The 22726-nt window shown below is 34.8% G+C and overlaps 1 protein-coding gene across 2 annotated transcripts; it reads left to right on the forward strand.

The window, feature by feature from the left end:
• Positions 1-6424: 6424 nt before the first annotated feature.
• LOC129882910 (homeobox protein LUMINIDEPENDENS) lies at positions 6425-22592 on the forward strand. Of its 2 annotated transcripts, none has more exons than XM_055957402.1 (13): positions 6425-6925; positions 11339-11366; positions 11911-12041; positions 12709-13082; positions 13171-13264; positions 13358-13451; positions 14689-14818; positions 14893-14944; positions 15066-15109; positions 15181-15266; positions 15554-15970; positions 20457-20986; positions 21447-22592. In XM_055957402.1, exons 1-13 carry the CDS (start codon positions 6764-6766, stop codon positions 22329-22331), a joined length of 3027 nt encoding a protein of 1008 aa, XP_055813377.1. In that variant the 5' UTR covers positions 6425-6763; the 3' UTR covers positions 22332-22592. The 2 variants fall into 2 exon arrangements, with proteins under 2 accessions (XP_055813377.1, XP_055813378.1); XM_055957403.1 differs by lacking the exon at positions 6425-6925 and adding an exon at positions 11089-11214.
• Positions 22593-22726: the final 134 nt, after the last annotated feature.

Genomic DNA, 22726 nt, shown 5'->3' on the forward strand with positions numbered 1-22726 from the left:
ATTTATTATTTCGTGATGTAATAAGAAAAAATATAGCAATGGCTCTTGAATATGAAACTTAATCACATTTTTTTGGATAAAAAAAAATTCTCCGCCATTTGCAAAGAAAAATGAACATGCATAAGAGGAATCTATTCTCACTTAGACCAAGACAAAATTCTTACTTGTTCACATAACAATTAAGGTGAAGCACGATCTTTACCTTTGAGTTTTATTCCTCTCTTATCTATCAAAAAATAAATTGATTAATCCCAATTCAAAGGGTAGAGAAATTCAATATCACTATATTCTTCAATGATTAATTGGAGTTGAAGAAAAATATGTGATTCGAAAAAAATATGGAGTGAAAATCTACGCATTCTTGAATAGAATTGAATTTAAGATAAATACTTGATTTACGTTATAGACGAAAGGCCTTCCAAAAGGCAATAAAGGCGTTTAAAGATTTCCTCCGATCAGATGGAGTTGTTCAATAATTTAGTTTATAAACTCATGCTTCATGCTATTCCGTTGCTCATTTCGTGGCATGTATTGAAAGCTAAATGAAAAATGAAATACAAAGGGACAAGAGCTTGCATACATGGTATCAGTTATTTTATACATCAATTATCAAGAAGTCACTATTATTCCCCAAATACATTGTGCATAACCAAAACTTGATCAATAGAGAGGACATAATCACTACTTAACGGTACCTGTAATATGTCTCGACATCCATTTTCAGAATCCTCAGTTCGTCTAAGAGGAAAAGGGGTTCCATTAGTAGTTGCTAACACATGATTACTACTAATGGTTTCTATTTTGAGTTGAAGTGATCGATCATTATGATTCTTAACAGCTTTAGAGTTCAACCGAGCTCTTGATGAATCTTGAAGTACTTACAAGAAGGAAATAAACAATTTTCTCAAGTCAATATTAAGACCCCTTCAAATTCTCTAATTCTTTAAGCTAAAAATGTGTGTCTCTAAATAAAGATTTTTATATCATGGATTTTTCTTTTTAGATGTTTTATTAAAATTAATTATCATAATTGTTTTAGAGGTAATTCAAAAATTTGTGGAGGTAGAGGAGTTATTAGAAAATACAATAGAGACTTGATTATTGCTATGCTATCTTTTTTGGCATACCAACTAATAACGAGTTAAAAGTTACAATATAAATGTATTGTAACACCTCAAATTTTTTTAAAGCTGAGACCGAGCCATCCTTCATATGTGTATGGAGTTGTACTGAATGATTCATAATTGTATGCATGTGTGGAGGTTAATTTTCTAGTGTAGAATAGATTTTGAGATGAAAGGTCATAAGAATCCTCTACCACAAAGTCGAGTTGAAAGTTACCTTACCGATTGAGTTTCGGTGAAAGATTTTACTTGGATCAATTTCAAACGACCATTTATCTCAAAATATAAGGATTTAGGTGGCCACTGACTTGTCAAATTAAAGGTCCATGAGTTTTCTTTCCAAAGCCGTCAAGTTTGCATCAATTGGACTTTGGAGTAAAAAGTTATGCCCATTTTATTGGGCATTGTCTTGTCGCACGCCCAAGACATTTTCCGCATGCTAGCCCAACGAGGCAGCGACTATTTCCCTCTCCGCGCGTTGGCCGCGCGCTTGAAGCATTTTTCGCGCACCCACACGTGCTTGCATTTTTTTAATAAATCCCCAAAGACGTAATTCATCTTTCTAGTTCTAATATTTACCCTAGAAAGAGAAGTTCTCAAGAAACTAACTCCCTCCGAGGTTCATCCATCATTCAAGGTAAGATTTGACCATGAAATTCCATAATTTCTTCATCTTAACACCAATTAATATCTTTTACCCATGGAATCCATAGGTTTTCAAGAAAATCCACCTCTAAGGTTCAAGAAACTGATTCTTGCCATCTTTTCCTCCAAAGATCTCACCTTTCTCTAGAATTAGGTGCGTATAAGGCATGTAAGGCTAATCATAGAGTCGGATTGAGTTCGTCCACGCGCCATACATCTAAATTCTATCATTAAATAGTTGAGTTGAGTTCTAGCCCTAGTTTATTGCGTTCTTGAATCAATTATAATCCCCATTGAGTTTTGCATATAAATTCCATTGTGTTGTTGTATATACTACAATTTCTTGAGTTGAGTCTTGTTGAAAATATGGATTCGTGTTTGCATTCACATGAACCCTAATTGAGATTTCATTTATATTTTATGCATTGATGGAGTTTTTTTTAGAATGATTTGTGAACGATTTGCATTAATTATTTTATGCACTATTTTGAGATTAAAGAATGACTATTTTCATTCTTGATTGAGAAAGAGTTTGAGCATGAGTTGAGTTTGAGAAGTCTCTTAATTATTATTTTGAGTATGAGTTTGAGAAATCCCTTAATTATTATCTTGAGCGTGAGTATTTTTAAGTATAAACGAGTTAAGCATTATCACATTAAAACATCTATTTTGAGATTGAGTTAACAAGTTAAATTATATTTTTATTTTAAATGCATTCACTGAGTTAAGATTATGCTTATTTTAAAGAGAAGAGTTGAGTTTTAAGGTAAGTCCAAAAAAAGGACTAAATGATGTATTTTGAGTATTTTCTCACTTGACGTATATGAGCATAATACAATATTTTAGAAGTAGCATTGAGCATCGATATGGGGTGAGCCAATAAACTACGTAGCCAGCGTATGATGAAGGCTATACCTTTTAAGTCCCCAAACGATGGACTTTGAGTAAATTTTGGATCCATTGAGTTTGCGTCCCTTGCCCTGGCAAAGTAATGGGCGGCTGTGGCAACAACAATAGTTCATTGTATCATCAATAGCTCATAAGTGATAGTTGTCGGTTAGAGAAACTCTCCAAAAAGTAAAGCATTATATTTTTATATGCCGAGTTGCACTCACTTACTTATATTTTATAAAGCATTATTTTACACATATTGCATGTTTTATTGAGTTGAGCTATTTTCAGAGTTAAGTGCTATGAGTTGAGTTAATTATCTTTGAGTAAGTTTTCTTTCAGCTATTTTACATACCGTACATTTCATGTACTGACGCCATTTGACCTGCATCGTTTTATGATGCAGACACATGTATTAGAGATGCTCAACAGAAGTATCATTGAAGATCCAATTCCTTCTTGATAGTAGTGAGACCTCCTTGCTTTTAGAGGAATCATAATTGTTTCATTCATTGCTCATGAGTCGTTTCTTTTGAGATAGTCGTGGACTTGTCTCGATACCTTCTTGATATTGAAAGAGGCTTCATAGATATAGACCGAGTAGATTGGAGTTGATGTCCCTTTTGAGTCTGTTTTTGCAAATACTATTATTTATGAGATTGAATTGACTTTTAAAATTGTTTACTTAAAAACTATTTTTTATTGAGTTGTTGAGCTTTAGCCCACTTGAGTGTCTTATTTTGTATATCTAAGTATTCCGTTGAGTGATTGGATGAGTAATCAGACCAGGTAGTTCACAAGGGACCAGCAATGGTCTTCGAGTGCTGACCACTCCTAGAATACCATCTCGAGGCGTGACATGTATGATTTAAAATGGTGTAAAGAGAGATGAATATATAATATTGTGGTGGAACTAGACTATTAAATTATAATGGACTGTATTAGAGAAAGATATAAAATCATAAAATTTATTGGGCAGCATTGAAGACAAAGAAAATTTGCATTCAATTTAGCCAGTTTCGAATTCAACATTGTTTTAGGGAGAAAACGTCATCTTGTTCATGCTTTGACTAATGAAGGAACATATATTAATCATGATACATGATTTATCATGCCAAAGATCTACTAGCTAAGTTAATTTATGATGGATAGACATCATTTTCTTAGCTTTAGGATCAGATATTCCAAGAAAACTTATTGTATATGATGATCTCTATTGTGATTTTCGTTATAGTTGCATGTGACTGATTTTTACTTTTTTTTTAATTGTTCTAAAAATACTTTCACCCAGTGTTTGATTTATTCCGACCTCAAAATTTTGAATATCAAAGTTATAAGAATTATAGAGATTCAATTTTCACATGTATTTTGCAGAGGTAAGTTTCATATCCCCTCTTTTTTTGTATTTATTTATTGAACTTTAAAATATAAAATTGAATTCTACATTGAACCTTATTACCTCTAGACGATTTAAACAAACAAATACATAATAATAATTAAATTGTATATGCATTCGTTTTTTATTTACTTATCTTTATTATTTGTTATTTTAATTACTTTACTCTTTGTTTAATATAATATGTTGATGTCCTAACTTTTAACGAATAATCATAAATATTTTTCTATATACAACTTTCACCTAACTAATAACAAATTAACGATAAAGCTAAAGAAAACAAAATACAGAGCATCTATTTTTTCCGTTGATAAAGTTCAATTTTGCTTTAATAGCCAAAAAATCTACTTATAAATATCAAAGAATGCTTGCGCTAACACTAAATTGAATTTCTAAGTTTATGGGATAATTATAAACAAACGCTCAAATATAATATATTGTATTTTTAGTGTATTCACATTAAAAATCTCCAATTTTAATTATGATACTGCATAGTTAAATATATATGACTTACTCTAATATATTTTACTAAAATAATATTGTCATTATCTAATGGATTTCTTGTCACTTGCTTGTTTAATGTCAATAAATAATAATAGAAAAAAAATAGAATATACATTTATGTATGGTTAGTATCTGAATCAAAACTAATAAGTAACAACAAACCGATAAATATGGACTTAGATTTGATTTGGTATAGTTTTAAAATTTTAAAAGAGATACGTATTAAAAATATATTTAAACTATCAATTTTTTTGAGTTTAATATCTAAACTATTGGAAATGTGAATTTCATACCTAAACTATTACTTATTATTAGTTTGAGAAACACATCTCTATCTCTGAATGTGTGTAATGCACTCTCTCCACTCTCTCTATTTTTTGAGAAAACCTTGCCGCACGATATTCCACCTAAACAAAAATTAATAAACTATTAATATTAATTAAAAATTAAAGACTAAAGTATTTTTATTCCCAAAAAAGGAAATTATCTTTTCAAAAAATAAAATTTAAAATATTTTTCTCACCCACTCCACAACCTTCCCCCCCCCCCCAATCCTCATTCTTTATTTTTAAACATTTCTTATATAAAATATATTTTAAAAAATTCATACTTCATTCCCTCCCCACCTCCTTTCTAAAAAAAAGTTATTATTTTTATTTTTTGAAAAAAATAAAATTATACCCATCTCATCTAACCCTCCGCTTTTAATTTATTTTTTATTATTTTTACTTTTTTTTGTTTTGAGTTAGATATGTACATCTATTTCTAGGAAAATATTTTTTCTACTTGCATATCAAATACAACAGAAATAAAAATTGTATTTTAAGAAAAGTCTTATAGGAAGTAAAAAATACTTTTCTAAAATCATATATATATATATAACACAAAATGAGGGCAAAAATACTTTCTAAAATCATATATATATAACACAAAATGAGAAATTTTTTGGAAGCGGAGGGTTAAATGGGGTGGGGTAGATTCTTTTTTTAAAACAATTAAAAATAATATCTATATTATTATTTAAATTGGGGGGGGGGGGGTTATGAAGTAAGGATTTTTTTAAAAAACTTTTATAAAGAAATTTAAAAATTAAAAATAAAACTAAAAAAATTGGGGCGGGGGAGGAATTGGTGAGAGAAAATGGTGGAGTGAGATAAGAAAATTTTTTTAAATTTTATTTTATAATTATTTTGTTGGAGGGAAGGGCATAATAATAGTTCAATCTTTAATTTTAACTTCTAATAATTTATTTAATTTTTGTTAAGGTGGAATGTTTTGTCCATGTGAAATGTGATTTGAATTTTTTTTTAAATGAAAGAGAGAGTGTAGTACACAAACTATGATGAGAGTGGAATAAAAGAGAGAAATGTGTTTCTCAATCTAATAAGTGATAGTTTATGTATGAAACTTCCAATAATTTAAATATGAAATTCAAAAAAATAAAATATTTAGATGTGTTTTTAACTCTTATCTCAATTTAAAATTAATTAAATTAATTTAATTTTAACCTAATCAAATCAAAACGTGAATATTCTTACTTATGCTCACAAGAAATAAGTTATAAACCCATTTTACCACGCCATCCTCTAGCCTCTACGTCCACAAAAGTTGCACATCTACCAAATCGTTACATATATTTGACTTATTTTAATATATTTTAATGAAATAGTAGTATTTTTATCTCATAAAGATTCTATCACTTACCCTATTTAATGTCAAAAAATAACATAATAATAACAAAAAAATATTTTTATATATAATTAATAATTAAATTAAATCAAAGCAAAATCAATAATAATATAATTATAAGCCCATCTAGCTAGTCTCTAGGTCCCTAAAGTTGGACGCCTGCACCCAACTTGCCCAAAACGTTGGTAAGAGCCCCTTTTTTTCTACTTCAGTTTATACTTCCTCTTTCGTCTCTCAATTTCTCAACTTGTCCGTCCCCTTGTGTAACCCTTCCTCTTAGCCTTTTCATCAAACAGGTGGGGGACAAAACAATCCTGTTCTTGTTCTTCTTCATTCTTTATCTAAACAGCTCTAGCTGCCCCTATTTACATAGCTGCTGTGGAAACCCTAGAATAATCCTTATGGGATTTAGCTTTGCTCTTATCCTTCAATTGGTTGTTGAATCTGATGCGTGAATTGATTCGATCTGTTGCTTTCCGAGGTCGGTCGGAAGTTTCGATTGACAGAGTCAACAATGGAAAATCAATTACAACTGGCCTTGATCAGTCCTACGACGCCGTTCTCGAACTTGTTCGACTCGCAGAAGGAAATCTTCCGTAGCCAGATTGAACAACTCCGAAACATCGTTTCACAACAATGCAACCTCACTGGCGTCAATCCCCTCTCTCAAGAGATGGTTCGTTTTCTTATCTTTGTTTTTTCTGATGTTTTTTATTTCAGTGCTCACTCGTTTCTCTTAAAATTCTGAATTTGCGTCTTCGCTCAAATGATTCTTTAAGAACTTTGTTGGTAGTTATTGTTTTAGGAAATGTAGGAACTAGCATTGGTTAAGTTGTCAGTTCATTAAGTTTTATGGTTAACTAGATTCACCATTTACTGTACAGAAATGGTAATGAATTTATGTAAGTCATAACATACTAGATGTCGTTGTACAATTGAAGGATTAATAAACAACTTGAGACTAGCAGCATGTATCCACTTTTTTGAGTTGAGGACTAGCATGTCTTATAGTTTCTGTTTATCCAGAAGGATAGAAAAAACTATAGCTACCTTTTGGCATACGTTTGCATCCAGAAAATTTAAGATCTTGGGTGTATTTTGTGTGGCAGAATTTATTTCACAGAAAATGTTTTCCTTAATAAAATTATTTTCCAGTGTTTTGTGTTACCTTGACAACAACAACAACAACAACATACAAAGTGAAATCCCACAAAGTAGGGTTTGAGTAAGGTAGAGTGTATGTAGACCGTACCACTATCTCGTGGAGGTAGAAATGCTATTTCCAAAAGATCCTCAGTTCAAATGTATCAATCCCAAATAAAAGAAGAAAAAACAGTGGAGAAAGCATAATTGTTAATAAGAAAAACAATATAAAGTCTACTGGAGTGAAATAATAACAACAAAATAGTCTGATAATCGAAATATAATAAACAACATATGATAAGAACTACAAGGGCACGATTAGTCCTACATCGGGCACTAGATCTTGCAAGGCAAGGCAATACTTTATCCTTACTACTCTTCTACCGTAATACGCGACCTCCACTCCTTTTTATCTAAAGTCATGTCCTAGGTAATATGAAGCTGCGTCATGTTCTGTCTAATCACCTCTCCTTAATATTTTTTTGGCCTACCTCTACCCCTCCGCGTACCCCCTACAACCAGCCTCTCGTACCTCCCCACCGAGGGGTCGATGCACCTCCTCTACACATGTCCAAACCATTTCCATCTCGCTTTACTCATCGTGTCTGCCACGGAGGCCACTCTCACCTTTTCTCCAATAACCTCATTCGTAATCTTGTCACTCCTGATATGTCCACACATCCATCTTAACATCCTCATCTCCGCAGCATGCATCTTCTGAACATGAAATTTCTTGATTGGCCAGCACTCTGCCCCTCCTATTAAAGACGGTCGAACCATCACTCTATAGAACTTATCTTTAAGTTTAGGTGGTACCTTTTTATCACACAAGACTCCAGAGGCAAGCCTCCATTTTGTGTTACCTTGAATTGTGGAAAATACTTTCTCTAAGGAAAATATTTTTTTATCAAAAGGTAACTTCCGCCACTAACGGGCAGAAGTCATTCTCCATTATGATTAATCTTGTTCTTAGTCCATATTATCTATTCCAATCGGTACTTAGACATTGTTTTTTAACTTTTAATACTCAAATTTATCACCAGAGATGCTATCTCATACCCCATATAATTATTGTACATCACATATACTATTTACAAAATGGAACATGGGGTACATTGATTTATAGTAAAACATCTTTCTTATAGGACCACTTTTTTGGCCTAATCGAGAAATCCCACTGACCGGTGGCGCAAGGTTCAAAACTCGGTGGATAAATGACCCGCACCCCTACTCTTCCCCCCACTTAAATTCCAGGTTTTATATGTGCCAAGGTTGACATGCCCTAATCCACACACCATGCACTATGCTCTTACCACTAGACCAAAGTCTGCCCTGGAGGCTCTTGTAGGACATTTTCCCATACCAGTGTGTCCTTTAGCTCCTAATTGCGATAACTCTTACCCTTTGGGGGCCCCAGGTTTTTGGGCTTGGGACTTTCATGTTGGAGGTCTCAAGTTCGAAACCTCTTGCTAGCGAAAGCAGGAGGTTTGCTTTCTGGGTCGAGCTCGTCGTAGCGAGTTACCTAGTGTGGGTTATCTCTCCTGTGTGGTTTGTGAGCTATTGCATGGGAGCGGGGTTTTTACCCTGTGCTTACCAAAAGGATAGCGGCTGCGAGTTTCCCTTGTCGTAAAAATAAAATTACGATAGCTCTTCAGCTTATGCATCTATTCATTTGTTGACTGTTGCCTTGTATTATATTTTGAAGTGTAGTGATGCTGTGGAATAGGTGCCTTCGAAGCCCATATAATAGTAAGAAGAGATAAAGAATTTGATGAAAATGTTACCTTATAAAAAAAAGAAAGATATGGAATGTGATGAATAACTTTGAATTGAAAAAGTAAAATGAAAAAAGAGGAACGTTGTCTTACGTTTCACATTGTGAACAAAGCAACTCGGTTAATCCTACCGTTACTTTCATGAACAAACACCTAAATGAGGTAAAGAAAGAGAGTAAATACAAGATATTTGTATGGGTTTTCATAGTCATCCAAAGTCATTTACAAGTTTAACCAGTCATTTGTAGTTTATACAGCTCGTTATTTTTTCCCTTGCTGAATGAACAGGTTAAATTTTAAAAAGATCTTTTTAAAGGCGTTCTCTGTCATTCTTGCTGTTATGGATAATCTCTTATTTCTTTTGTTCCATATGCTCCAAAAGAGACAAGAAAGTGCTGTCTTCTATGCTTGCTCCTTTTTATTTCCAAGCATATCTAATTTCTGGTACATGATTGCTTTCTTAGGTGTCCTTGGTTAATGAGAATACAAGATTTCACTGTTGTTAAGCCAACCTGCATGCAACAATAAGTTGTTAGTATCTTGTCCAGATTCTTTGACACGTGCAACACTAACTTACAAGTATCCTTTCCTCTTTCTTAAATAGTCCACACTTGAAGTAGCACCACGTACTGCACATAAAAAAGCAACCTACTTTCTTTCCATCACTTAGTGGTCTTAATGTTTTCCACACATCCCTCCCGTCTCCCATCCTAAAGGTCCAAATAAAAGTTTTTATCTATAAAGACCTTGTCCCTGCCCCCTCCATTTCATTTTATCTCCCCCTTCCATGGATCATTATATACTCTATGAAAGAATTCCTCGACTTTCCAGTTCATTTTTTTTAATGGAAGAACTTCTCGACTGCATTCCATTTCCAATCTTTAATGGCCCTTCTAAAACTTATACTCATACCCCTAAAGGTCTCGTTCAAGTAATCAGTTACCAAAGTATCTTTCTCTTTACTAATACATTTACATGTGTATATGCATTCTCTATGGCAATCCCTCTAGACTATACATCCTATCAAAACGTAACGCTAGAGCCGTCATCATCTTAGAGCCGAGACATCTATCAACTCTCTCCCTCACCAGAAAATCATGCAACATGTGCTATTTCATATTTAGTAGATTCGACATTACCCGATACCTGTATAGAGTTACTCGGTACCTGTGTTTGTGGGAGGTAGCAAGTACTCGGCGTAATAGTCGAGGTGCGCACAAGCTGCCCTAGACACCTCTATTATAAAAAAGTTTAGAGCTTGAATAGTTTAACGGATTGAACCGATAGGCATTAACTTCTGAATTGATTTTATAAATAAGTAGTTATGTATATATCTTTCTTCTCCTTAAAAACTAGTTATGTGTTCGTGTAGAAGTGTTAAAATTGATAAGGAGTTGAATTCTTGGTTAAAAAGTGTTGATAAACAATTTTTCCATTAAAATGACTAATATATCCTGAAAGTTATTTTCAGAAAATTATATATTAAGAAGTATGTATACAAGGAGAAGAGCAAACCACAGAAATGTAATGGAGGTGAGTTTAGAGTCCTATTTTGAAAATTTTAAAAGTTTTATGAATAAACAAATTAAAAGTGCTTGTACACCGAAAAGCGACAAGTTGGGGTTTACCAACTTGTGACTTATGTTGATTTTGGCTTATAAGCACTTAGAAGCAACTATGTGTTTACCAAACATATAGTTAGTAGATATAATATCTTTCAATGACACATTCTCCTCTTGAGCGTATCCCCATTATCATCTTCTTAAAAGTGCTGTATTGAAGGTTGATAATCTTTTTTTCTCTTTTGATACAGAGAAATCCGTCTGGAGCTAGCTCTTCGGACCAATCACAACCTTTGAAACTCGGGGATAAGGAGCCCACACCTCTATCTCCTGATTCCTAACCTGTCTCTGTTTCCTCGCTACCTAATTTGCCTTCCTTTCTTCCCTAGAAAATTTTTGATCAATTTCTCCAGTTTGTTTGCTCGTAAATACTTCCAAAATACATGATTTATAAGCTGGTTCACAAAATGAGATTCCTCTGCTGAGTTAATTTTACTATTTTTGGATTTGTACATACAGAGGCTACAGTTATCAAACCTCATCTCATTACATTGCGTGATTTGAACTTATTTTTGCTGATGGCTTATTCATTTTTCTTCCTTTGTGCAGGCTGCTGGCGCTCTTTCAATAAAAATTGGTAAGTCTCTGTGGCCTAAAGTAAAATCGTGATGCTTTTGTAGTCGAGTAATAAATTTAGTCGACTTGGATCCTTTCTGAGAATGAAAAGACCGTAGGTCATATTGACATGTTCATTTGTTACTCTATATTATTTTTTGCATATTGATTATACTACATGAAGCATTTTTGCTTTTGTTGGGTAGTTCTTTCATTTTATTTGCCTTTTACTTGTCAATTTGTTTTTTATTTTAGTCGCTTTTTAAGTGTCTTCTTTTTTTTTAAAAAATTTATTTGGTTTAGTAGTAGTTTATTTTCTTTTTTGTTGCCAAGTACAACATTTGCTTTATGTACCAGAATTACTTGTCTTGATGTATAAGGAGAACTTGCTCAACTATCTAAGTTGCTACTATCATCGTCTTCTTACAATGTGATGGTTTGATCCAAATTTTATGTAATGCGTCTTTTTGTTTGTTAGCGTAAATGATGCTCTTGACTTCTTAAATTTTTGTGTGAGCTACTCTGATTCCATTTGTATTCGGTTAGTTTAACATCTTCTGTTGCAGGCAAAAGGCCACGGGATCTCCTAAACCCCAAGACAATCAAGTATATGCAATCTATTTTCTCTGTCAAAGACGCAATCAACAAGAAGGAAATCCGTGAAATTAGTGCTCTCTTTGGTGTCACAGTCACACAGGTGTGTTCCTTTTCTTAGTTTTTATTAATCCTTTCTCCATTCTTCTTGGCTGTTTGGTTAAAACTTTTCTACATTAGTGAATGTCAACTATTTTATATGTGATTGGATTCCTTGTCTAGAAATTGAGTAAGGATCATAGATCAATAAGAGCAATGGTTTGACTTGTAAATCTCAGTATCTCACATTTGTTTCATGAGCAATGGTTTGACTTGTAAATTTCAGTATCTCACATTTGTTTCATGCAATAGTGTGCAATACTTCTATGCTCATGAGTCATCATTGTTCAAATGATTTATCTTTTTCTGTGGAATGTCACCCTTCAAAACCTATGAAAGGAACATATGTTGGTGGCATTTGCATGCCAGTTGCACCATCTTTCTTTAGTTCAGTTTTGCGATTTTGGATATTAGGAGCACACCATTGCTTTTGAGAACAGGCTATGTGTATGGTGATGTAGCTTTTTAGATATACGTTCCCCTTTTCTTCTTCACTTTTTTTTTTGCGGTTTGGGTATGGACAGATTCCTTAATCCCTTCTGCGTAGTCATTCAGTAGCTTTCTCTGTCTGCAATTTAAGCTGGAAGATGGTAGAATTCTGTGCATTCTTCGATTTTATCTTCTCTGACAGCTTCACGTTGCTTGTTTGAATACCATCTTTGCATTTGCAGGTTCGGGACTTCTTTACAGCTCAGCGCACAAGAGTAAGAAAGTTCCTGAGATTTTCTAGAGAGAAGCCTAGCATATCCAATTTATCTATTGAAGGGCCTTGTCCAATACCATTGAGTTCTGATCCTAGTTCACAAACAGAGCCAGTTCCCTTAGACAGTGCGGTTCCAATTCCCTTAGACAGTGCGGTTCCAATCTGTACAGAGGAGGGCCCATCTTGTTCTACACAGGATGAGGTCCTAACTGGCATAGAGGAGAGGGATAGACATTTTGTTGATAATATCTTTACTTTAATGACAAAGGTAGAAGCCTTTTCTGGGAAGGTTAAGTTGATGGACTGGATCTTGGAAGTGCAAAACCCCTCTGTGCTATATTGGTATTTGAGAGTTATGGTTATTGAATTAATTATATACTAGTTTACTCCTTTTTGAATATAATTTGTTTTCTTAATAACATATTTATAGGTTTTTAGCTAAAGGGGGTGTAATGATCTTGTCTGCATGGTTGACTGAAGCAGCTGGAGAAGAGCAAACTAGCGTTCTTCATATCATCCTGAAGGTCCATATTGATTTTTCAATTTTAGATCATTGGCCCATAATATCATTTTTTATGCCAGAATATTGTTGTTCTAATGGTTGCTTTGGTTATCAGGTACTATGCCATCTTCCTTTACACAAAGCAATTCCTGTACATATGTCTGCTATACTGCAGAGTGTTAACAGTCTGCGATTTTATCGGACTCCAGGTGTGTTGTCCTCGCATACGACAACTCCTTATTTTATCTTTAGGCATCTTTGTGCTAAAAAGACATTAAAAAATTTAAACTGTTCCATCTCCATGGCATATACATTTCTGGTAGCTTGTCTGAAGCTTGGTGTTATTGATATTGTGCCGTATTGCAGAAGTTCCTGAAACTAAGTTGTATATTTAGGATAAGTGTCAAACAAACTCTGCACAGCTTTTTATACCAGCACTGAAGCATCTCTACTGAACTATTTACTCAGTGAATCACACATTACATAGTGCTGCTCATAAGAAATATGTGTAAATGGCATGTCATATTAGGACATTACTTTAACAAATCACTGTACTGGCAATGTAATCATTTTCAATGTTTCGTTATCTCAGATGATCTGTTGTGTTTTTGCTGTCAAATAAGGACACTGTTCTTGGAAACTATTGTACTGCTAGTACATTCAACTATATATTTCTTTACTTCAGATGAATTTTTGGACCTCTTGATGTGTAAATTTTTTAAAGATCCTGATTTGATACTTCAACTTATCATATTCTGAGAGACAATGGAAAGCCTCATGGAAGAAATATGTATGAGCCCGTTTGGATAGGCTTAAAAAAAGTAACTTTTATGTATGAAGTGCTTTTAGAACTTTGAAGTGCTGAAAGTTATTTTTATAAATAAGCAGTTGAGTGTTTGGATAAAAGTGCTTATGATGTGAATTTTAGGGTTAAAAGAATAAAAAAAGGTAGTTTGGGAATTTAGTTAAAATATAAGGGATATAAAAGTAATTTTCATGGTCAAAGAAAATGACTTTAAGCACTCTGGAAAAAAAGTTAGGAATTCTAACTTTTCATTTTTGACTGACTTTAAGAACTTTATGGCTTAAAGTCAGCATTAGGCAAACACGTCCAAAAGCTAAAAAGGGGCTTTAAGTTGGTTTTGACCAACTTAAAGCCAATCCAAACGGGCTCTATATTTCTAGACTGCATCCGTAATATAAAATTTGTTAGATAAGAGGACACTACTAAAATAGATGTGGTTGCAGTTACTTTTATTTGTATCAGCCGGTCAGAGGAATTTGCTCTTTGAGTGGGGTTTATACTGTATTTCATGATAGCTGACTTCTGTACTGTACTGTACTAATATTTTTTGGGAAAGGGGGGTGGGTGGGTGGTTGAGAGAGAGAAATCCTTCTTTAGCGCCATCAATATTTTGGATCTCATTCATCTGATTTGAAGATCAGATATCTCAAACAGGGCAAGAATTTTGCTTGCAAGATGGAGCAAAATATTTGCAAAGAGCCAGGCTATGAAGAAACGCAATGGGATTAAATCGGCTAGTGATGTGCAGGATGAGTTGTTATTGCAACAGAGGTAAGCTTAGGTTGTGCCTCAAAAACACCTGATCGACTTTTCTCAGTTATCAACACATTTATTGCTGTTTGCAGCATTAGCGAAGTTGTGGGCGACGAAATATGGAACTCAAAAATTGAGGACGTTGTAAGTTTATTGTGAAGCTGAATGAATTTGGTTAAGAAGATGCTTTTTTTTTTTTTGAATAAAAAAGAAGAGCAGGTTTTCTATTCTTACTCGATCATTTTCTTTCTGTTTGGTCTTCTAGGAAGAAGCTCATGCAAGCCTATGTGGAACTTCAGAGAATTCAAGGTCTGGTGTGTTCTTACTGCCTTGCTTTTTGTAATTGTTGATGAGTTTCTAAGCACACACCTCTCTTTCAGGAAGTTGGATTCTCCACAGCCAGTTAAATTACTTACAGCATCTTCAGATGACTCTAACAAAAGGCTTAAAGGAGCTTTGGTGTCTAGTATCCTTAGATTCCACTATGGTTAATTCAATTTGTCTAAATTTTTTTAGTGTAAGGTCTTCATTCATCTTGATTGAATGATGACTCCTTGTTCCATGGACAATAAACTGTCATTGGAAGAAATTTTGATTTCTCATTTATTTCCATGCTTTGAAATTTGAAATCATAAGAATTCAGAAGTTTCCATATGGCATACTCAATTTGATCATGGTAGGGAAAATAGCTATGGTTTTTCCTCTCCTTTTCTGATTTCTTATCACTAGCATAGAATGCCTTAACTACTTCAGAAACTCGAGAACGCAGAAAAGTTCAGCTAATGGAACAACCAAGCCAAAGAACAACGGGAAGGAGTCTAGGAAGACCAGCACCTGCAACTCAAGGCCGCCCACTTTCAGCAGATGATATCCAAAAAGCAAAAATGCGTGCACAGTTTATGCAGAGTAGATATGGGAAAGCTAATAATGATGACAGTTCTCGGGTGAAGCCTCAAGCTCCAAATGGAATTAGCTCTCCACCAGATGGTATCTTGCTTGGAGCTCCAAAATTGCAAGATCAGCCTAAAGTTGATGAATGTGAAAAGCTTAATAGTGTTGCCTCTAAAGGATCCAATCAGCTGGAAAATCATCTAAAGTTGAGTTTTGACGTAGAGGAACCTCCATCGAAAAGGTGCAAGAGAATGCAGATCCCTTGGCGGAAACCACCAGGTAAATTTGCTGTTGTTGTTGCTGAAACTTGAAAGACCGTTCTTATTAATCTGTAGATTTCAGAAAAGGAGGAACATTAGTTTTTTTAATCGATTGAAAAGGCGGATGATTAGTTAATCTCCTATTTAATATCCTGTTCCTTAGAGTCTAGGTGTGCTTCCAAATCAGTGAAATCAGATCATAAACAATCTCAGCTATCTTGTCTAATATTATTGCTTAATTTTTTCACCACAATCCCCTTCATTCTTCTTTTTTTTTTTGCTTTCTTTATTTATTTCTCCCTCTGTCCCAATTTATGTGACACACTTTTCCTTTTAGTCTGTCCTAAAAAGCACTTTTCTATAATTAGAAACAATTTAACTTTTTAAAATTTCCGTTTTACCGTTATGACATGATTTATAGCCACACAAATGGTCAAGTAGTATTTTAGACCACAATTTTCAAAAGTTTTCCTTTCGTTCTTAAATGGTGCCAAGTGAACAGTGCCACATAAATTGGGACGGAGTGAGTATTACACAAGATTCAACTGTGAGAATCGTCTCTAGTAGAAGCAGTTAGCAACTCAGTCTTGGTCTCTGACTTACCAAAAAATATGGTTAGCATTGGTCTCCAACTTGTCCGAAAAAAAGAAAAGAAAAGGAAAATGATTTTCTTAAGCTTTACTCTCTAATGATATTTCACGGTAGTCGAGCTATAGACAATCAGGTTTCTGTTGTCTTCCATAAATTCATTATTCTAGGAACTATTTACTGGGGAAGATGTTGCTTAGTAAAACTAGCTCACTATAGAAATATCTCTGAAGCGAGCTGTTAGTTTTCATTGTTAAACTATCAATTGGGCATCTTAGGAGTGAGGTCTTGATTTTTTAATCATAATAAGCAACTGTTTCCATTTGGTTTTTAATGTTGTATTTCAAAAATCTCTTGGAAATTGTGGGTTTTCTGTGGAGCAGTTGATTGCCAAGTGTGCTTTCTCATTGTGAAGGAAATCCTACTTGCAAGTAAAGGGATACTTTTTGCCTGACATGGATTAAAACGTTCAACATTTATGCTTAAAATCAATCAGAGAGGAATAATCAGAAAAAGAAGCAGTGGAGTAAAGGTTAATGGTACATTTATGGGAGACTTGTCTTGGGGGAGACCTGTCTTGGGAAGATATCAACCTATCTTTTGGGAAGATATCAATCTATTTTTTGAGTTAACTTCATATAGCGTGCTTTCATAGATGATCAGTTTGAGAGGCAGGAACACGATAAATTAGGTGGGAGTATACTGTACCTCATAATCTTTTATACTTCAATTCATTGGCATAAGTTTTTTACGAAAGGCTCAATAGTATGGAGTGCAGTAGTTTTTTCTTTTTTCTTTTTGTGGTATTTGGTTGTTTTAAAATCTGTGGACAATGCTTTACACTAAAAGGGTAAAAGCAAGTCATTTTCTGCTGTGATACCCTTTCTATCTTAAGAATTTTACTAGCTTCTAGTTACATCTACATGCTATTATCAGCCCTTTCAATAATTACCCATTGTCCTGCAAAATTTCTAGGGGTCGTTTCTGTTAGTTATGCTACCAATAGTTCATTATCTAATGGATCTTTCCGTTTTAATACTCTATCCGAGAGTTATCAGTATTTATCAAAGGTATAATATCTTATTGACTGTTCGATTTTTTATATTAAAAATAACATGCATTGCATAATTTTTAAGAAGTTGATTGTTTACAAAAAATACCCTTCAACTTATTTAGTTGAAAAAGGGTTTGAGGGACCTCTTGGATATTTTTGTAATTTTCATTGTTTATCCTGGAATAACTAATTCCGGTACTATTCCACCCTCCTGTAGAGACAATTTATTCCGGTACTAATTACTAATTCTGGTATAACTTATCCCAAGATTAGTGGCCAAACAAGGAATAAGGCACTACTAAATTTTATCTCATCTCAGGACTATCTATGCTTGATCAGTATACTAGGTGACCCTTAGAGAATGTAATATTATTACATGGTGTTATTATCCATCAGAATTTTAGTTTGGTCAAGCACTGAAGCTAGTTTGGCACGACATGTTAATGAAGCCAAATGTATGTTCCTGTTCTTCCAATGTTTGGTGTTTGTAATTATTTTTTTTTTGACGAAAATGGCTAAGATATAGGTGTGTTTGGTGGTGATGGGAAAGATATTCACAGAAAATGTTTCAGTCAAGGAAAATATTTTCTAGTGCTTAATTACATTCAATCGTGGGTTCATTTTTCTTGACAAATATTCTACCATTCAATCAACACTAAGGGGTAGTTTGCCAGCTGGTTTGGAGGTGAGTTATACAAGAATATTCTGTATAAGTAATACCACGTTTGGTAGCTGGTTAGGAGGTAAGTTATTCATGTATAAATTAATTTTATTACTACGGTGTTTGGTTTGCATTTTAAAAATCTGTGTAACTAATATCTCGTAACATATCCAGTTTATCCTAAAGCAACATTTCTCGAAGTAGCATTATATAAGTTATGAGAGAATTTGTTTATTATTTTATGCAGGATAAAATATCAAAGGACTTATACATGAATAACTAATACCTGCATAAAACAATATTAGATTCTCTCATAAGGGATTGTTTGGCTTGATGTATTAGAGAAAGTAATACAAGTATGGTTTATTAATACTGAGATAAGCATGGTTTTCGATCTATTTAATCCTTAGTTATTTATGCAATACACAGGTTATTAACACTGAGATAAGCATGGTTAAAGACAGAATTGTTCTTAATACACCAAACCAAATAGTGGATCTGAATTAATTTGAGCATTACCAATCCCAACATTACTAATACACCATATTCCATGCTTTTCTTATACTTTATCAAACGATCCCTAAGATATTATTTCAGTATCTAATTCTAAAAAATATCGTCAAAACACTAATAGCATACCTTGCAGTCTTGCACATTGCACTATTATCGCGTCTACATATTTTTATACCCACAAACATTGGAGATGATCTAAAAAATGATGACCTGACTTAAAAGATGTTTTTCACAAGGATTATTTTCGTCTAAAACGTTTTCCTCTGTACAAAGAGCACCTTAGAATAGAAAATGTCTTCTTTAAAGGCGTGAACAAGTAATTGCTCTTCCTATTAACTGTCATCAATTGACTGTTCACTTTCATCAGCTCTTGCTATTGAACCCTTCCACATCCCCATCCCCACCCCACCTAATCGCAGTTGGCATGAATGAAGATTTTGGGATGCTGAAAATGTTATATACTTCATTGATAAGCTTCTTACCTTGTCTATCAAAAACAACCTTACCCTCCTTGCTATCACTTGTGGGATTACACTGGGTTTGTTGTTGTACTTTTTATTTACTGGTTAGATAACATAGATCATATTAGAGGCTAGGGGGTGGGGTGATTCTTTGTCCAAAAAGAGAATCGGAAAGCAGGATATATGAGGTTTGTTGAACTGCAGAGAATGACCAACCCCAACCCACTTCCCCCCCTGGGGTGGCATTCATTAGACTAAACAAGAGGAAACAATGGTTGCGGCAGATTATAAGATCTTTCTTATGGGCATAAATTGAAAAGATAGGATATTTGCAGTGTCAGTTCCTTATCTCCCCCCTCCCCGCGTGCGCACCCCTCAAACTACATCAGCACATTGTAGCAGAGAACAGGTGTAAATAAACTCATAAAAGCAACATGCGGTGCTGCCTGTAGATGCACGTTTCCAAAGGCCAAATGCAATCCGTCTTCTGCATATGTAGGCAGCAATACCAACATTCAGCAAGCTTTTTCCATGCACATATGTTTCCAAGAGGCCAACTCCAAATTTGAAGCTTAACAAACTAAAATAGTTGGTCAATTGTAGTTAGATGTTGGATTGGTTGTTTCTTGTTGAGCTCCAAATCTGTGGACAGGGAAAACAAGCAAATGTTTCAAATGTTAATGGTGGTACGGACATGTTTGTCCTTTCGGTGTTGGACTGTCATGTGATTATTTTATTTTATTTTCTCGACAGAGACGAAAGTAGGGGTGGCAAACAGCGACTCTTTTATGTAGCTCAAGGTCTTGACCCGTTTACCGTGTGTTGTTGGGTCCAATTATTCAACATTGATACTCATATAATTCTGGCCCTTCTACTCTCCCCCTTCCTTTCCATTCACGGCTCGATGTGTGGAAAATCCAGGATGGGAAAGTTGTAGACTTATCCTCTTCATGTCAATGATAAAAAAATAGCTCTGGTTCTGATCACCAGTTTTGTTACTTTTCAGTATGTCTTGCTGTGTCCGGAAATGCAAATAACTTTTTTAAAACAACATTTCTAAGTGGTATATAAGTGTTGCCTTCTGGTTTAACAAATTTGAATCGTCCACAGCTGCTAGTATCTTGTTGGGAGACAATGTACGAATGCAAAAGTTGGAACTCTTGTCTGTTAATGGTCACCCATCCTTATTTTGCAGTTATCCTTTTTCAACCTTTTCTGTTTGATGCAGAGGTGCAGCTCAGCGATACATGGAAGGTTTGTGCTGGGGGTGAGAGTAAAGAAGTCGAAGTTCAGAATAACAGAATCCGCCGAGAGAGGGAAACCATTTATAGGACAGTCCAGGAAATTCCATTGAATCCCAAGGAACCTTGGGACCGTGAAATGGATCCCGATGACACATTAACCCCAGAAATCCCGATTGAACAATTACCAGATGCGGAAGGTGCTGAAACAGGTGTTTTGCCGCTGGAGGACAAAGAAACTGAAGCTGCATTAGCCAGTATGTCAAATAGCATTGCAACTACAGCAGAACCAGATGTAGAGTTACTTGCTATACTGCTAAAAAATCCAGCGCTGGTTTATGCTTTGACGTCTGGCCAAGGTGGAAACTTGTCCACTGAGCAAATTGTAAAGCTGCTTGATTCTATCAAAGCAGATGGGAAGAATTCACTGAGCATTCAAACAAATTTAGGCGGAGATGCTGAGAAGAAAGTTGAAGTTTCTCTTCCATCCCCCACTCCTTCCAGTGATCCTGGAACGGTGCGTTATTTAGTCACATTTTGTACAGATTTCAAGTATTATGGAATTTGGGCGGGACTTTTTTTTTCCCCTCAGCTGTCACCTCTCATCTCTCTTTCCTTTTTTTTTCCTCCTCTTCTTCTCGTTTACTTTTTCCAGACCATTTTATATTTTCTTGGTAGGTTTTTAAGAAATTAATATAATGAAGAACATAAACAAATAAATAAAATATATCATAAAGCAAATGAAGCCTGCACACTGAATCACAGTGTTATATACAAGTTGTTTTTCTGGTTAGCACTGTACTTTGAGAATCTCCACTGTAGTTCGAGGTCCCCTTAAACAAGGATGTCTTACATATTCATGAGAAAAAATACTCAACTAATAGCGTGGGTTAATTGTTGTGCTATACCCTCTTCTTGACATCTTAGTACTTTTCTGAAACGGTCTCTAATTTTTTTCGATTTTTTTTCCCATGCAGAGTGGCTCGTCGATGCAGCACTTTGCTAAAAACCCTTTCTCGCAGAGAAGTTCAATGGTGGTTCCAGAAGCAAATGGTGTACCCCAACATGCCGCGTTGGTCCATTCACAGGAAATGCTTCAAGCTAGCAGTTTGGTGCATCAGCAGATACCCCTTGCGCCACAATTGGCCCAACAGTTAGCACTGCTTCAAGCAGCTGCAGGGTCTTATGGAAATGATCATCGACCATCACCACTACATCCTAGTATAAACCAGACTCTCCTTGCAAATCCTATGCATTCACAATTATCTGCCTCAGAACCAGCAGTAAATAGAAATAATTACGCTCCCTTTGGATTGACGGAATACAATCAACAGAGTGCCACTGCAGCAACAGCCACAAGAATCCAGGGTGAAACATATGGTAATATTAGATCTTCGCAAATGCCTATAGCTAATGTACAACAAAGAACTATAAGCCTACATTCGCCTCAAATGACACCACCAAGACCGCAACTACAAACACAGTCTCAACCTGGATATGCACCTGAACATATGTGGGGGACTATACCGGGATCAGCTTTAAATCGGGGTTATCAAGAAAATTCCATTCCTAAACATTATAATGCACATCTTGCCGGGCATGTAGAACCTGGATTACAACAGCCTGCATGGAGAGGAAACAATAACTATGTAGAGGAAGCCGGATTTGAATCTTGGAGTCCTGATAATAGTCCTGTTAGGCGTCACGAACAGGTACCAAGATGGAATTATCCAGAACCTCAGATGAATATGAGAGACAACTACAGACCTGATTGGTCTACATCGCGTAATCCTGGTTATTATTCTGGTTATCGTGGTCCTGACGATGGTGGGAATAGGAGGTGGGGTGACAGGAGAAGATAACCTTCAAACGGCTGGCTATTTGATTCATTTGACAAGAGATTCGTTAGTGTTTACTTTAGAGTAGAACGTTCTCAAGAGAGAGATTGCATTTTGCAACGTGAAATGGTTGTAAACTTGTAATGTCAGCTTGTCACATCACTTTATTTTGTTCCCAATTGATACCTGTAAACAGCAAAATAGAAAATAGGAATTCAGTTCACTTGTGATTATGCCAAAGATTCTTTGGCAAAAAAAAAAAGAAAAGAAATTTATCCTGGCCAAGGGCTGTCTTGATTGAGTCCCTACTTGACATCTGGCCTTGAGAAATTAGATACTCTTTGTTTCATTTAGTTTGGCTTATTTTAATTTGATATGAAGTTTAAAAAAATAAAGAAGATTTTAAAATTTTGTAATCT

Source organism: Solanum dulcamara, chromosome 3 (assembly GCF_947179165.1).
Source record: "Solanum dulcamara chromosome 3, daSolDulc1.2, whole genome shotgun sequence".
NCBI lineage: Eukaryota > Viridiplantae > Streptophyta > Magnoliopsida > Solanales > Solanaceae > Solanum > Solanum dulcamara.